Source organism: Myotis lucifugus, unplaced genomic scaffold (assembly GCF_000147115.1).
Source record: "Myotis lucifugus unplaced genomic scaffold, Myoluc2.0 scaffold_351, whole genome shotgun sequence".
Lineage (NCBI taxonomy): Eukaryota > Metazoa > Chordata > Mammalia > Chiroptera > Vespertilionidae > Myotis > Myotis lucifugus.
This window is the reverse complement of record NW_005871399.1, coordinates 779,474-796,234: the sequence shown is the minus strand read 5'-3', so window position 1 is coordinate 796,234 and position 16,761 is coordinate 779,474. Positions and strand designations below refer to the sequence as shown.

At 50.3% G+C, this 16,761-nt stretch overlaps 1 protein-coding gene across 1 annotated transcript in view; it reads right to left on the bottom strand.

Moving 5' to 3' along the window:
- The window catches only part of TBXAS1 (thromboxane A synthase 1), a 152,213-nt gene extending 138,670 nt beyond the window's left edge, over positions 1–13,543 (bottom strand). The window contains exons 1-2 of the mRNA XM_006101347.3: positions 13,433–13,543; positions 5,133–5,304 (exon numbers count right to left, since the gene is read on the bottom strand). Coding sequence (XP_006101409.1) covers positions 5,133–5,221 — 89 coding nt within the window. The 5' untranslated portion in view covers positions 5,222–5,304; positions 13,433–13,543. The remainder of the gene's footprint in view (positions 1–5,132; positions 5,305–13,432) is intronic.
- Positions 13,544–16,761: the final 3,218 nt, after the last annotated feature.

Below are 16,761 nucleotides of genomic sequence, written 5' to 3'. Positions count from 1 at the left end.
AACCACCCTCAGTGGATAGTGTCAGCCTGTGCACTGAAGAGTCCCAGGTTCCAATCCAACCAAGATCACATGCCCAGGTTGTGGGCTATATCCCCAGTAGGAGGCATGCAGGAGGCAGCTGATCAATGATTCTCTCTCATCGTTGATGTTTCTATCTCTCTCTCCCTCTCCCTTCCTCTCTGAAAGAAATATATATATATACTAGAGGCCTGGTGCACAAAAATTTGTGCACTCGGGGGGGAGGAGGGGGTTCCTCAGCCCGGTCTGTGTCCTCTCACAGTCTGGGACCCCTCAGGAGATAATGACCTGCTGGCTTAGGCCTGCTCCCGGGTGGCAGAGGGCAGGCCCAATCCCTAAGTGCAGCCCCTGGTCGGGCTCAGAGCAGGGCTGATTGGGGAGTTGGGGCGCCGCCCCCTGTCATGCACAGAGCAGGGCGGATCGGGAGGTTGCGATGTCACCCTCAGTCATGCTCAGGGTAGGGCCGATTGGGGGGTTGGGGCACCGCCCCCTGTCACACTCAAGGCAGGGTCGATGGGGAGGTTGCGGCGCCACCCCCTGTCACGCACAGAGCAGGGCCGATTGGGGGGTTGGGGCACCGCCCCCTGTCACACTCAAGGCAGGGTCGATAGGGAAGTTGTGGCGCCACCCCCTGTCACGTACAGAACAGGGCCGATCAGGGGGTTGGGGCGCTGCCCCCTGTCACGCACAGAGCAGGGCCGATCAGGGGGTTGGGGCGCTGCCCCCTGTCACGCACAGAGCAGGGCCGATCAGGGGGTTGAGGAGCTGCACCCTGTCATGCAAAGAGTAGGGCCAATAGGGGAGTTGGGGCACCACCCCCTGTCACATACAGAGCAGGGCCCGTGGGGGGGGGTTGGGGCGCTGTCGGCTTGTCATATATGGCCTTTATTACCCTGAGGAACATTCCTTCTATACCTGGTTGGTTGAGCGTTTTTATCATGAAAGGAAGTTGAATTTTTGTCAAATGTCTTTACTGCATCTATTGAGGTGATCATGTGATTTTTATACCTGTTCTGTTAATGTGGTGTATCACCTTTATTGATCTGTGGATGTTGAACCATCTTTGCACCCCAGGGAACAACGGTGTTTTTTCAGTAGGCTCTGGGACCAGATGTGGGTCTAGAATCAGAATCCAGTTCCCCCACATGTAGAGCAAGCTGTCTGAGAAAGAAATTCTCAGGTATAGTGATAGGCATTTCCGTCACAGTCTTAAGTCTTCATAATCACCCAGCACATTTTACTTTAACCTGGTCTTAGACTGAGACTTGACCAGAACACTAACTCACCCTGATTCCTAGTTGAATGTCCGTTTGACCTGTACCTCTGTTGTCTTGGGACCCTGAACCTTAAAGGCAGCTCGGCACTAAAAGCTCTTCCATCTTCCCAACGGCTCTTCTCAGCCTCCACCACGGGCACATATTCACTTGTTTTAACTGCTTAGTGACTTAGTGGAACAGCCTCCACTTACCTTTCTCATCAGCCAAGACTCCCCCATGACTCCAAAGAATAAAGAAATCTTTATAATATGAATCCAGCTGCCAGTTCTAGGTGTGCTGGAGAGTTTAAAAGCCCTAGGAGGCAAGGCTGCCTCTAGCAATATTCGACTCATGCAACTTATTTCTTATACATCAAATCTCTTCCAGGAGTAAGAATTTAAGACAGTTTTATACAGAAATCGTAAAATGCTTCTCGCATGGGTTAATCACCTTTGCTGTGCTTCATGTGCTTCTAGCTCATAGATTCTACACCCCCAGCTCCGTCTCCCACCCCAGTGGAGTGGCCCTGGTCTCCTTATACCCCAACTCACGCTGCTCAGCCACCTACCTGCCAATGTGAATGATCCTCATTAAAAAATCATGTCAAGTGCAGTTTTGGGAAAACTATCAACATATACTATGCCTATTTTGCAATGCACTCTTTTTAAATGAAATGAACTATTTTGTCTTCCTCTTTTCAAATTCGCACATACACTTAATAACTAAGACTTGTTCATTTATAAGTACATGCCATGGTCTCTACTCTACAAGGTGTGTGGGGGGGGGGGGGCTACAAGGACAGTCGATCTGCAACAATTAGAAAAGTGGTCACCAAGTAGGTACGAAGTGAACGTACAGTAGGCTTTCAGGAAAGGGGCTGTTTCATGTGGCCAAAAGATTTATACTGAGCTGTGAGCGCTAAGAGTTGAACCAGCAAGAAAAATGCCAGCAGAGATTAGAGGCTGGAATTAGCCTTCAGCCAACGTTTATTAGGTGCCAAGCTCAAGCCAGGCATGTGAAAGAGAGGAGATGAGAGGGATGATGAAAGCAGCACTGAGTGGGGGCTTGTATGTGCCTTGGGCAACCCCAGGAAAGGCTTCCCTGAGGAGACGCCCCTGAGCTTAGCATTGAAGGGAAGAGAGGACGGGCATCCAAGCACGGGGACCGGCCAGGGCAAAGGCCCCGCTGCAGCGTGTCCCTTCAGAGAACCATGAACAGCACAGGATGTCAGGGGAGAGACCAGATGAGGCCCCTGAAGGACGCGAGAGCCAAGCCCTAAGTCCTGGACGCTGGGCTGATACATGTGTCCTTCTTAACTTTCCCCCATTAAACCAAATGCTAGCAGAACACCTGTGCCATGGACAGAAGTTGCCAGAACTGTAATGAGATGTGAGACCCCACCCCTACCGGGGAGGAACTCTCCGGCTGGTTGAAGAGGCAAGAAACTATCCTGGTGTCCCTCATAATTTTACCTTCTCAGAGTTGAGTTTAGGTTCTCCATTGCGCTCTTACCTGGCCAATGGCAGGTGTCACTCTGAAAGGAGAGACTAAGGAGTTGAAATATTCAGGACGTGCCACCCTCCCCAAATTCTCCTCAGGCAAGATGGCTGTGAGCATCTCTCTCACATGTAACCTTCTAAGAAAATGAAGCTGGGGAGACCCCACTTTATTCAAGCTGATGTCTGTGGCTCAGTGGCTACCTAGAACCTTGCCTAGAAGAGAAAGGTCAACAGGCCAAGGTGTTTTCCTGGAGCCAAATCAAGGGATAGACTCGAGGGCACCAGAGCCACAGCCACGGCTCCTCCCTCCTGCTGCTCCTCTCCTTCTGGAATATTCTCTCCAGACGTTGAGTTTACCCCAGGACCTCCATATGCCCCCTCCCATGGGATCCGATCCAGACTTCCTGTTTCCTGACCTTGTCCTGGGGCCTCACTCCACGCCTGGCACACATGAACAGATCAATGAATGCTTTTGTGATAACAGGTGGAAGTCAGCTCTCCCTTCCTATTTACCACCTCTGCTTCATGCTTTTATCTAATCTTGTCTCTGACCCAGGTTATTAATCTGTCCCCGGGAATAGATTACACATGCACAGCTGCCTTGCTGAACAGTGCGGTGTTATTGACCGTGACTCTCTGATGTATGCTGATTACAGTTACAGCAGCTTATGGTCAGGACACACGCCCCTTTCCGTGACCAGAGCAACGTTAATGTATGCGATTCATTAATTTATCGAGGCCATAGGTGAGGCACTGAGCTGGGCATAAGAATACAGAAATGAAAACAACATACTAACGACAGACACAGACATGTAGGAAAGTATCTTATATAATAAAAGGCTAATATGCAAATTGTTCCTTTGACCGGGAGTTCAACCAGGGGGCTGGGCCGGCCAGTCAACTGCCCACAGCCCCTCCCCTCAGCCAGCCCCGCCCCTGATCATCCCCCCCCCCACCCACCCCCCACCCCGATCAGGCCAGGCCAGCCAGACCCCACCCGTGCACGAATTCATGCACCGGGCCTCTAGTATAATATAAACGTTGATGCCATGAGACCACCTGGAGGACTCAGGTGGGACATGCTTTGAGAGCCACAGTCAGAGCCTAGCTGTTGATGAGAAATTAATATTAATAAATAATTAAAAATATGCCTAAAGCACCAAACACTTACTTTCCTCTGCATTTAGGTTACATGAGTGTCAGGTCATTAGAGTGGCTGACATCTACTAAGTAAGCAGCCTCCTACGTGTCAAGTGCTGTGCTGTGCTGTGCGTCACTGAGCGTGGAACGATGTTAAGATGGATTAATGGGGTGGGGGTGGGGCTACCATTTGCATGTGGCTGGTCCCGAGGCAAGATAAGCTACACTGCCACAGAAAAGTTCAAAAGATAATTAAGCCAGTTAAAAGCAAAACAGCACTGGACTGAAGCTGCCTTTCAGAGTCAGTTTCCAAGAAGTAATTTCATCATCACAGAACATCAAATGTGAATCCCATTTTCAGCTATGCAAATTCCAGAAGAATAATACCTCACATTTGCATAATGTTTGATGCTTCTGAAAGTGCTTTCCCAGTTATTAATCTAGAGGAGGCTTTATTACCACCGGAAACATAAATTGAAATTCTGTTCAAACCCAAGTTCCACCTTCCCCTCAAACCCCAGAGCTGCCTAAATCCAGGTGCTTATGACTGACAGGTGGATACGCATAAGTGCCGCCTGTTGTGTGACCTTGGACTGAGCCAGACGCCGGAAAACCTGTTGAACTAACACTACCACAGGGAGCTGCTCCCAGTTCACATTTGAGATCCTTGCAGGGTCCCAGACTTTGTGGCCACTGAGTGTGCTATGCTCACAGGGCCCCATTCCCTTTTATCAAATATTAGAAAACAAGGAAATTAGTTCCACCACTTTGTCCTTAAACCTCCAGAAATCCCCGTCAGTGACTGCCCGCAGGGTAGCCCCCGATGCCAGAGAGCTCCCACATCCTTTCTGTGTTTAGTGTAACATGAACCAGGGGCCGACTGTGCTGTACAGACGAGGCGGGGAGAAGATCTTAGAAACCCAAGGTGAGAAGATAGGATGGGGTGCGAGGACATACTTCTCCCCAAACCTTTCCACTTGGTTTCTTTTTCCATCGCTCTCAGACTTAATTATGTGCAGCGTTCTCAGTGACTGACCCCCCAGCCTTTTCTGACACTTCAATCTCATGCATTTTAGCAAAAGATTAACCCGGCTGTTTGCCTTTCATTCTGAAGCTGTGTTAATACTCAACTCCCTCCAGATTAGAAAAGAAGGAAAACACACTCCTGCGTCCCCCTCCTGGCTCCAGCAGGGCTCCCGGGCTCCCGGGCTGCACTTACCACGTCAGGAGGGCCAAGAGGACCACTGACAGGGTCACCGTCAGCACGGGGCCGCTGGCTTCCAGGCTGAGGAACCCCCAGCCTTCCATCGCTCCTGCTCCTCCGAGACCCTCGGGGGGTGTCCTGCAGGGGGAGAGGCGGCGGATGGCCCTGCCGGTACAGGAATCACGCTCTGCAGACAGAAGAAGGAAGAGGCAACCAAGAAAACATCACCTCGAGTGGGTCCCCAGAATGTGCTCGTTCTCAGAGTGTCTCCGTATAAAGAGGAAGGAAGAGGAGGGAAAAACAAAGGCTTTCTGTGTAAGGCAATGAATCAGCAACTTCATTTTCTTGATGACTGTACCGTCAATAAACATTTACGTTAAATTCCCTGGGGAACCGGCAGCAGAGCTGGCCCCATGTTGGCTGAGAAACAAATTGGTTCAACCACAATGAGGGGTCCTTAAAGAAAGACTCCTCTCAAAAAAAAAAATTAATTTAGAATTAAGTGAAGAGATTCTGTATATCCCAGAAAAACCTGGGGTGGACATCAGCCTGATGAAAAATGCTCCATCCAGCAAAGTTCATTGGTTCCCGGGCCTGACGACCTCTCTGGGGTCAGAGGTGACTGGGGGCTGGCTGTTGGTGACTGGCTGTTGCAATGGACCAAAACCCCTGCCTCAGATTAGTGCTGTCGTCCTGAGTGCGAGGATTTCTTAAATGTCTGAAAGTGTATCCACAGATAACCGCGTGTATGGATCCTTTGTCCTAGTGCTGAGCTTATCTGACTAGTGGAGCCTGGATCCTTTCTTGCTTGTTAGTCATCCCACAACACCTTTAGTAAGGGGGCGGGTGTATCCGAATCCGTGGGCCAGCTGAGGGAGCAGCCGGGAAGAGGTGGGGTGTCCACAGAGGCCAGACAGCACAGGCCAAGGGAAGAAACCTGGGCTTCACTTATCAGCCGCCGAGGTTTTGACGTGGTTGTTCTTATGATTATTAAAGTCGTTCTGGCGACATGTAAAGAATTCACGGGCAGGGAGCAGGAGGAAGAGCAGGGAGGCCACGCAGAGGACTGGGACCTCCCTCCCGAGATGACGCTCCTTAGACGACAGCAGGGATGGGAGGTGCACAGGAGCAGGTGAACTTGGGATGCATTTGGGGGTAGACTTCAGCGTTTCCTGGGGGGTGGGACGTGGAGGGGAAGGAAGGAACATGTCTGACCACCAGGTTCCTGGCTTGATCTACAGGGGTACAGGATGTCCTTTACTGAGATGGGGAAGGTGGAGTCTTGTTGGGAAAATCAAGAGGTTCAGTTTGGGTTTTGTTAAGTTTGAGATGCTTGGGAGACATCTGAGTGGCCCTGTCAAGTCAGAGAGCAATCTGGGCTGAAAATATACGTAACAAGGATGAGTCATGATAGTGCATTTATGGGGTACTTGCTGTGTGTTAGTTACTCTCCTAAGAGTGTTCATATGTGTCTGCTCACTTAATCCTCGCAGGCAACCCAAGGAGGTAAAATTTAATCCCATCTTATCGAAAAGTCATGGGATGTAGGCCTCCAACGCCCATTCTCTGAACAAAAGTTTATATTCAGACACAGGCACCATCAACATACAAATAATATTTAAATCCAGAGGCATAGATGGAGCTACAGCCACAAATGAGAGTGAACCCCTCAGGTACCAAGTACTTCCCTTTTCTCTGACCAGTTGCCCTGCTTCCCTGTTTTGCATCCCTACTTAGGTGTCCCCCAACAGCTGTACCCCATCTGGACCCCAGTGCCCCATGCTCCAGCCCAGACCTTTCAGACAAAGTCTCCTTTGTCCCGTCCCATCCCATCAGTATGTACTGAGATGTTAATGGAGCTGTGTGCTCCCCTCACAAAACAGAGCTGCACTCCACAGGGGACACCTAGAACATGAGGCTGTGGGTGTGGAGGAAGCCAGCTCATCACGGCCACAGATTCAGTCAGAAGGGCCTCAGGTATGACTGGGAGCAGTGTGTGTGCTAGAAAGAGGCTCAGAAAAAGTTTTCTCTTCTAAGGTTTGGAGGTGAATAAATGTGAGCAATGCTGGTAAAGCACCCAGAAGCAAGCTTACTTACCGAAAGGCTTGTCATAGCAAGAGTGTGATGCCGAGAGCAGCATTTCCCAAGTGCATTTGACCACAGAGTCCCTCTTAAGAGACATTTATCAACACATCCCTCAGGAACATGCTTTGAAAAATGTTGACCAAGCCCAAGTCTTATTTACAGAGGAGGAAATGAAACCCAGAAAGGGTGTGACTGGTACCAAGTCCCATAGCTGATAGAATCCAGGTCTCTCATCTCGATTTTTAGGCTCTGCATCTAGAATATATTCCTCATGTCACCCTGTGGGCATGTCACCCACACACCTGGCACAGGTCCTGCCCTGTTCTTGGAGACACCTTTGAATGTTGGTGTCCAGCTCCCCTAGTGGCACCAAGGCCACTCATTCATTCCTCCAGCTGGTATTTTTGGAGCCCTTCCTATGTGACCTGTGATTTGTGGAGGGATCATCACACCCTTTCTATGCTTGCCTCAGAGCAGAGCTACTACTCAGGGAATTGTGGGAAGTAAACTAACCAAGATGGAGTAGAAAGGTTGGATATGAGAGATATTAAGGATTTTCCTCAGAAAAGTAACATAATTAAGGATGTATTATAATTTTTATATCTATGAGACAATGCAGGGACTATCTGGTCGAGATATTTTCAGGATTATACCTTTATTCTCTGGGTATTTTCTGTTAAATACTATGTCTATTAAAAACAATCAACTCGTCCTGGCCAGTGGCACAGTGGTTAGAGCATCGGCCCTTGCACCAAAGGTTCTTGGGTTCAATTCCCAGTCAAGGGCACGTACCTAGGTTGTGGTTTGCTCCCCACCTGGGTTGGATATGTGCAAGAGGCAACCAATTGATGTGTCTCTCTCACATCAATGTTTCTCTATCTATCTATCTATCTATCTATCTATCTATCTCTCCCCCTCCCTTTCTCCCTCCCTCCCTTCCTCTCACTCTCTGAAAAGTAATGAAAAAAATATGCTCAGGTGAGGATTAACAAAAAACAAAACAAAACAAAACAAACAATCAACTCTACAGAACTGTATGAAACATACCAACTCCCAGAGACCAACTCTGTTAAGAATGAGTGTATATCGTCCCATTTCTTTTTCTATGCATATAGAAACATGGCTATGTTTTTTATTTTTATGAAAGCGAAGTCATATCCATGCCATTCTGCAAATGGCTTTTCCCCTCACTGTGTCGAGACCGTCTTTCTGCACTCGGTCCTAGAGATATGCATCTCTGGTACTTAGGATTCCACCCTGTGGGTGTGTCGTAATTACCCTGCCCTCTGCTGAATGGTATTCGAGTTGTTTCCAAGTTTTCCCAACTGCAAATGAAGCGGCAGTGAACATCCTTGTACATATCACTGCGGCCTTGTGTGAGGATATCCCAAGTGACATTCTCAGAAGTGGCTCCGCTGGGCCCAAAGACGTGCATTTCAAAATGCTGGGGGGGTGCCGCCCTCCGTGAAGGAGTCTCAGTATTTCCTCCCCCGAGCTGTGCGCCGTTACCCCACTTGATTAGACACCCCCCGGCACTTTTCCCCTCCGCCTCAACCTACTCCAAGTCTATCTTTTTTTCTCCTACATCCAGGCAGACACCTCCCCCAGAGTTGGGTCAACTGTTTTGACTTAAGTCTGGTGTTTCTTTTTAAAGCTTTCACTCCATAAATCCTGTGGTATTTCCTCCGTGTTCCCTGTGTTTAAAGGCTGCCCGTGCAGATGTCTGAGCGGTGCCTGGCTCCTCTGCTGACGGGCCCCAGCTGCCGAGCTGAGCCTGGTGTCTGGTGAGGTTCGAGGCAGTGGGGCACATTCTCTCTGCCAAGCAGAACCCCACATAAAGGACACCGGGGCACCATGCAAATCCAGAGAACGTCTACGTGTAACTATAACCCCATTGCAGCCTCAGCGCCAGCCTGGGGAGTAGGTGAGCAGGACTTTCCATTCCTGGTCCAAGCAGAAAAAACTGGAGCTCAGAGATGTTCCAAGGCTGCCTGAAATCATACATTTAACACATTCTAGAGGCCAGGCTCAAGCCCCAGCCTCTGGCTTTAAACCCAGTGTTTTTCCCACTAGATCTAAAGTCACTTCTTGGTTGAAATGTCCGTAGTTCCCCAAGCCAGCCCACAGCTGTGATATCTTTTTCCTATGTTCACCTCTTGGTGTGCAGAGTTGCCGATAAGGAAGAGGGGGGATGGTGTGTGCCTGCGGGAGGCTTTATCTCCGTGCAGAAGATACTGGGACCCCTTTTGGAAGGCACAAACCTCAGCTGGCCCCCATTCAGCCACATCTCCTAAACACAATGCAATATCTTAGGGACTCTCTGTCCAATTTCTGAAAATATGGGGTCAGGTGAGATGGGCTCATCCATTCCTTCATTCCTTCAGCCAACAAACATTTATTGAACAATTGCTAGGCACTAGGCACCGGGCATAGAATCCCCATATATAAGTCTGGGCCTTGCCCCCAAGGAGCTCAGCAGAGGGAAGCAGACATGTGAACACCCAAGTGCCATCGGTGCTAGAGGTGTGGTGATACACATACACACACACACACACACACACACACACACAGGCAGGGCACAGAGGGGGCAATGGTAGGAGGAAGGCGCTTGTAAAAGGTTTGCACAGCCCGGTGGCGTGGCTCAGTGGTTGAGTGTCGATCTATGAATCAGGAGCTCATGGTTTCATTCCCTGTCAGGGCACATGCCTGGGTTGTGGGGCTCGATCCCCTCATGTAGGAGGCAGCCAATCAATGATTCTCTCTCATCATTGATGTTTCTATCTCTCCCTTTCTCTCTGAAATCAATAAAAAAAAATATTTTTAAAAGAAAAATAAAATAAAACAAAATTAAAGGTTTGAACAAGTGATGCCGGAGCTTAGACTGGACAGATGACTCCACCCAGCAGATGAGGGTGGACAGATGTGCTGGGCAGCGGGAGCAGAGCTAACATTTGCGAAAGGCATTGGAAGCTGGGGGTGAGAGGGAGGACGGAGAGATGCTCAGAGACCGGTCCCATAAGGCACTGTGGGTCATGCCAAGGAGTTTACACTTTATTCTGGGATCAGTGGGGAGCCAGAGTAGGACCTAAAATTGAGCAGCAGTGTGCTTAGCTTTGCTTTTAGAAGTATCCCTCAGGAGGCAGACTGGAGGGGTTATACCTGAGATGGGGACACCAGCAAAGAGGCCACTGGTCATCCAGGTAAGAGATGACGGTCTGAATAAAGCAGTAGGCCTAGACATGGGGAAGAGAGCCCTGGGAAGGCAGAATCACCAGTGTTTGGTCACTGATTGAGTGTGAGGGTGAAGGAGAGGGAGTGGTTGAGGATAAGTCCTCAATTTCTAACTCTATTGATTGAGTCATGTGGTGCCATACACAGCAGTTAAGACCTGGGAGAAGGAGCAAGTGGCGGGAAATTACTGTGGCTTCAGTGGTGAGACAGCAAAGCACGAGGCCCCTGGTGGCCATGGAGGCAAAGATGCTCAGAAGGCAGCCAGCCCTGGAGAGGTCAGGAGAGAAATCTGGAGTAGAGAAGGAGTTTGCATTTGAAGAGCCATCTGCATATGGATGGGACGAAGCCATGAGGATAAAACTAACCACAGAGAATAGGTGGAGTGCTGAGAAACGGGTCATGGAACAACATTAGCAAGAGCCGCCTTGCAGGGGAGAAGCAAAGGGGACCCTGGAGAGATGGCGGAGGGCTGATCTGAGAGGGAACAAGACCCTACTTCCGTGCTTAAATGGGATCACTTTCTGTTTTCCAAAGAACAGGGTTTGAATCCAGCCACTTCTGCTCTCCAGCTTGGATGGTCTTGAGAAGCTATTTAACTTCTCCACGCCTCAGTTTCCCATCTGTAAAGTGGTGATAGCTGAACATACAGCACAGGGTGGTTGTGAGGACAATGAGGTGCCCGTGTGGCATGCTTAGCAGGGCTCTGACACGGAGTGGACACTTGTACGTGTGGTCTGTGGTTCTGTTCGCCAGCACCACAGGAGGACAGTTGAAAGAAGCATGAAATGCCTAAAGGTGGGGAATGTTGCAGAAAGGCCAAATGAAGTGGTCACCAGAGCATCTTAGCAGGTGGTCACCAGAGCGTCTTAGCAGGTAGGTCATTGTTGCCACCCAGAAAGGCTCTGGTGAAGTGGCAGATGTTGAGAAAAAGAGGTTGGAAAGGACTGATGACCTTCTGCTTCTATCTCTTCGGCCCCGCAGTGGAGACCTGGGAGAAAGCACATGTTTGGACCAGCTAGAGTAGGATCTCTGGGTGCCACTACCTGTGAGACCCACGTGAAGCGGGAACATCTCCTGTGAGGAGACCTGTGGGAGGCAGCAGCATCTGTGTGCTCCCCCGGCCCCTGTGATAATGCAGAATTGTCTCTGCTCTTCAAGGTTGCTATGGAGACATGGATGGGTTTGTAAACAGTTTTCAGGTCTATGTCAAATCTTGACTTTTGTATTGGTTGTAAGGGCAGGGACCATATTTTATATATCATTGTGCAACCACACCACCTGTTAGGCTGCAACCTTATATACTCACGTGGCTTTAATTAACATCCACAGGCTGGTGATTCCCAAATCCATCCTCTCCAGCCCAGTTCTCATCCCTGAGTTTCTGACTAATATATCCAGTTGCCCACTGGACCTCTTCTCACAGATGCTGCAGACTTGAAATATCTAAAACTAGACTCATCGTTGCAGCCTCCTTTCTCCACTAACCTCCTGTCCTCAGCCCATGTTCCCCATCTCCGTAAATGATACCTCCTCCCACTCCGCTCCCAAGTCAGAAACCTGGGCTCATCCTTGACTCCTCCTTCTCTCCCAGCCCCCACCTCCACGTCCAGTTAATCACCAGGCCCTATTGGTTCTGCCTACTGATTTCTCTCCTTCTGGCCACTTCTCCCTTTAGCCATTCATTCTCATTCATTCCACTGACTCCATAAATGTATTGGCATCTAGTCTGCGTTAGATACTGTTCTAGGCCATGGGAATACGCTGGGACAACAAACAAGCTAGATTTCTGATCCCACGGAGCTTGTATCTAGAGAAGGATCCATCCAAAGCGCAGCTCTGTCTCACTAGATTGCAGCAGTTTCCTAACCGCCTCCCTGTTCCTCGTTCATTCATCGACATTGATTTGTTGAGTTTGTGCTAAGTGCCTAGCACTGTGCTGGATGCGCCTGAAGAATCTCGGGAAGACTAGCGGGGCCTGGAAGCATTGAGCAAGGGGAAATGTAAAACTGGGTGAAACCAAACTTGAGGGTAGGTAGGGGTCAGAACACCTCAGACCTGGTGGGCCATTAAAAAGTGTACCACTCCTTCCGAAAGGAAAGGGAAGCCGTTGAAGGAAGGCCTTTCAGCAGGGGAGTGACACGATGTATCTAGGCCAACTCTGTCCCGCCTGGTTTTACTAAAATGAGTGTGGAGCTCTTTAGATGGTAGTCTAACGCCAGTACATCAGCATCATCCAGGAGCCCCGGTCACACAATGAGAGCTCTGCTGCAGTGCTACCATGCAGACCCTGGCTGTATGTTTCCTCAGAAGGCGGGACAACCTGTCAACGGCAGGCTGCTCTTGGTATTGCGATCAGACAGGGCCCGTCCTCTTTCCTGCACATTTCAGCCCCTCTATCAATTTATGTCACCCATGATCTCAGCTTGTCAGATATTAGCACTTTCTAAATTGTCATCGCATCTTTCCTGGCACTCCTCCTGGCTGAATGTGGCTGCATGTTGACGATGAGGCGTAGTTCTGCTGGTGAACATGGGGAGTCCGCAGATGGCTTGACTGCCTTCAGGCAAGTCTTGGAGCTTTCAGTCAAGCTAGTGCTTGAAACAGCCATTTTTCACCTCCTAGTCACAGGGTGCGGGTGAGGGAGGGAGGAAGGGATTGTGGAGACCGGCTGCATGCGCAGGAAGCAGAATCCAGAATCCACAGAGGCTGGCAGCAGACTGCAGTGGAATTCCAGGCAAGTCAGCACCCCGCAGTCCCAACACAGGAAGGAGGGCTCTGTGACATATGCATGGGCCCAATCGTGGGGCCCCCCAAAGCAGAAGATAATCAGAACTTTCAACAGCAGCTGCTTTCAAGACGACGTATAGAGGAGCGGGTAGGAGGATCCCAGCCCCCGGAATGGCAGAGTAGAAATAAAAATTGAGCCCTGAGGCGAGAGTGGATAGGATAAAAGCCCAATCTCAAGGGCTTGACAATATAGAAGTCTCTTTCTCACTCACCTAACCGTCCAAATGTGGGTGTTCCGTGGGCAGCTTTCCATGCAGTGATTTGGGAACGCAGGCTCCTTTAGTCTTGTGACCCCACCTTCTCCCACCCCTCAGATGTCTTTGCTGGATCGTCTGCAACCAGCTGGCCAGGTTTTTACAGATCAGACCTAGAAGTGGTGTAAACACTCCCAATTTCATTTCCTTGGTCACACCCACATGAAAGGAGGCTGGGGAATGGACAGGCACAGGAGGAAAAAGAAACAAGTTTGGTAAACACACAGCATTCCTGCCATAGGTAGGTCCCAGCCTGGAATTTATTCTCAATACAACAATAGGAAACAAGCCACTAGAACAGGGTGGAGGGGGGGGGGCCATGGAGGTCCCCAAAAGCCCTGTAGTCAGTTCAGGGATCAAGGATAAAGAGGAACTAACCTTTATGAGGATGGAGCTGACATCTGACCCAGTTTCCCCAACTCTCTCCCCAGGAGGCTGAGCCTACTTCCCGTAGCCCTAGCTGCTAGCTTGGGGTCTGCCCCAAGTTCACTGCGCAGAGCCTGCCCACAGCTCCATGAAGCCATTGGAGCCACCCATGGATGATGCTCACCTAGACCTAACTAGACAAGGCTGGTCCTCTCAACTAGACCCTCCTAGGATCCAGTGCTACTTGAATCAAGCCTCAATCCTCCACACCCCACTGGACAATGTGAATCAGAGATATGTGCTGTGCCTGAAGAAGTCTATCTTATACCTTGAACATTCTGTCTTTAGTGGTCCTAGCTCCCTGTCCATCTGCACTGGTCCGTATACTGAGGCCCAGCCTGCTTATACCTGTGCCCACCTGAGTTACGACAGGCCCTGTGTCAACCTGACCCCCTCCTAAGGGGCCAGATTCCTTCTTGTGCATTTCAGCACTCAGACTAGATGTCACCTCCAGGAAGGCTCCAGGACCACCCATGATGTCTCGTACCTCCGTGTCCTGCCATAGCACCCCAAGCGTTCTCTGTTGAAGTCGCCTGATCAATTGTATGTCGACAGAAACTGTATCTGACTCAGCAGTGTACCCCCAGTGGCCAGGAGAAAGCCTGCCTGGCACTGGTAGGGGTTCATGAAACGTTTGTTGAATGAATACATGCAGTTCTGCCTGTGCTTCAGGTAGCAGCCACCAGATGGCAACAGTGCTCTTTGGGTTATGAAGGTAGGTGCGGGTGCTCTTTCTGGGAGAACACCTGAAGTAAACTGAGGTTTGTTCCCATAATCCAAGCACGTGGTGAATCTTCTGTGAAATGTATCAGTTCATTGAAATAACCACAACATCATTTCTCAAGCTAGCCTCTCTAAGGAGAATACAGCAAATGAAATGCCATAAAGAAAGGAAGAGGAAGAGGGGAGGCTCCATTGAGCGCTCCAGTCCTTGGTCCCATTCTCCACGTGACCTCAGTGCGGAACTATTTAACTCAAAGACCCGAGAATATCCGTTCAGATTCCTGAGCACTTGATGTGTCTGAAGCTGTCCCAGCCTGACACCCCGGTGGCTGCCTGTACCTGTTCCGGGTTCACTGGCTCTCATTTTACTCGTTTATCTTATCGGGGTTTTACCGGTAGACCAGTTTGGCTGGAACAGAGGGTTCATAACTAAGGCTGGTGAGAGATAAGGTTGGAGCAGCAGGGAGGGGCCCGCAGGAGGAAGCCTCTGGACACCAGGCTGAGGAGTGTGGACTTTACCCCCACGAGGCAGAGTAGCTGGAAAGGATGCTGGTGTCATGCACACGTGTTCACGCATGTGCGGGCAGGCAGGTGGGCACGCACGTGTGTGCGAGAGCGAAAGGGCCCAGCGATGGGGGGAGGGACATGTGCTAAATGGTGCTGAGAAGGACAGACGTTGGGAGATCTCTGCCGCCGTCTAGGAAGTAGGGCTGAGGCATGGGACGCGTGGAGGACATGGAGGGTGGACATCCGGGCGGCTTCGGGGGATGCTCTCTCTGTAGGTAAATCAACTGATGGGAAGAAGAGGGAGAGAAGAGCCCAGAAAGGAGGCCCACCTTCGGGCTAAATCTTGACTTTGTGCAAATTAGAGAAAGATGTGTCTTTCCCAGGGATCTGACTTCTACCTGCAGAAAAGCGTGCTGTTCACAACGCTCTTAGGTGGACAGTGTCCCTGGACGTTCCACGTCCACCCTGCTGCCCAGCAGCCCTCAGAGCCATCTCCAGGCTCCAGGCGGGGTGAGGGAGACAGGGTGGTATGGGAGGGACTCCCGAGAGGAATGGGGAAGATGGCGGACAGCTGTTTTTAAGAGAAACGGCACCCTGAGTTTGGGTGTCTCTGGCGCCGTGGTTCTCAGACTGTAGGGGAGTCAGATACACATTGGGGGGAGGGGAGGGGTGATATTAACACACAGATTGCCAGGCCCCACCGTCAGAGTTTCTGATTTGGTAGGTCTGGGCTGGCGCCTGGGAATCTGCATTTCTACCAAATTCCCAGGTGATGCTCCTGCTAGTTTGGGACCAGGCGTGGAGAAGGGTGCTTCGCGCCCCCAGCTGTGCATTAGAAGCACAGTGGGAGTTTTTTCTAAATGCCCAAGTCAGAGCCCGTCCCAACCCACCTGGATCAGAATCCATAGAACATCTGGAGGGCTTCCCTCCACCTCCATGTGAGATTCAAAGACAGCACCTCTGGGGCCACCTCGGGGCTGAAGATGCTACTGTGTGGGACTGAAGAGTATCAGCAAATGCTCTGGTTTCTGCTCATGAATTTTCACCGTTTTGTCTCCAACACCCTCCTGATTCCCCTGAAGAGGCCTCAGTTTCCCCTTTTGCTCCGAGATGTGTACCAAACTGGCCAGAGCTGTCCCGTCTCCCTCCCAGGATCATTTATTTCACATTTGCTTCTTTCCCAATAAGCACTTGACACTTTGCTTTTTCCAGCTCTTATTTCAGCAATTCCTCTTCTGCCTTTCCCGTGGGTGGGTCGTGCAGCTTACTGCAGACCTGCCACCCTCCGCCCCCCTTCTCTGCCGTGACCTCCTCCCACCACAGCCCTGGCCCCACCCCTGCACCTCATGGCCACCCAGCTGTTCGGCGCCAACGTGTCTTATCTCCCAATGGGATTATTTGAGCGTCTGCAGGAACTAAGAGAAGTGAGTCCTTTCTCACAAGATGGTCGTGAAAACATGAGGTAACATAAGGTATGTGTAGGCTAGAAGTAAATATGGGTCTGAAATTTCACATAATTACATAATAGAGAGGTGTTGCCAAGGTAAATTAATAAGGAAACAGTTGGCTGATGTTTACCAACAAAATCAGTATGGGGCTTGTTCCTCCCTGCTTTTTCTTTCTCAAATGAG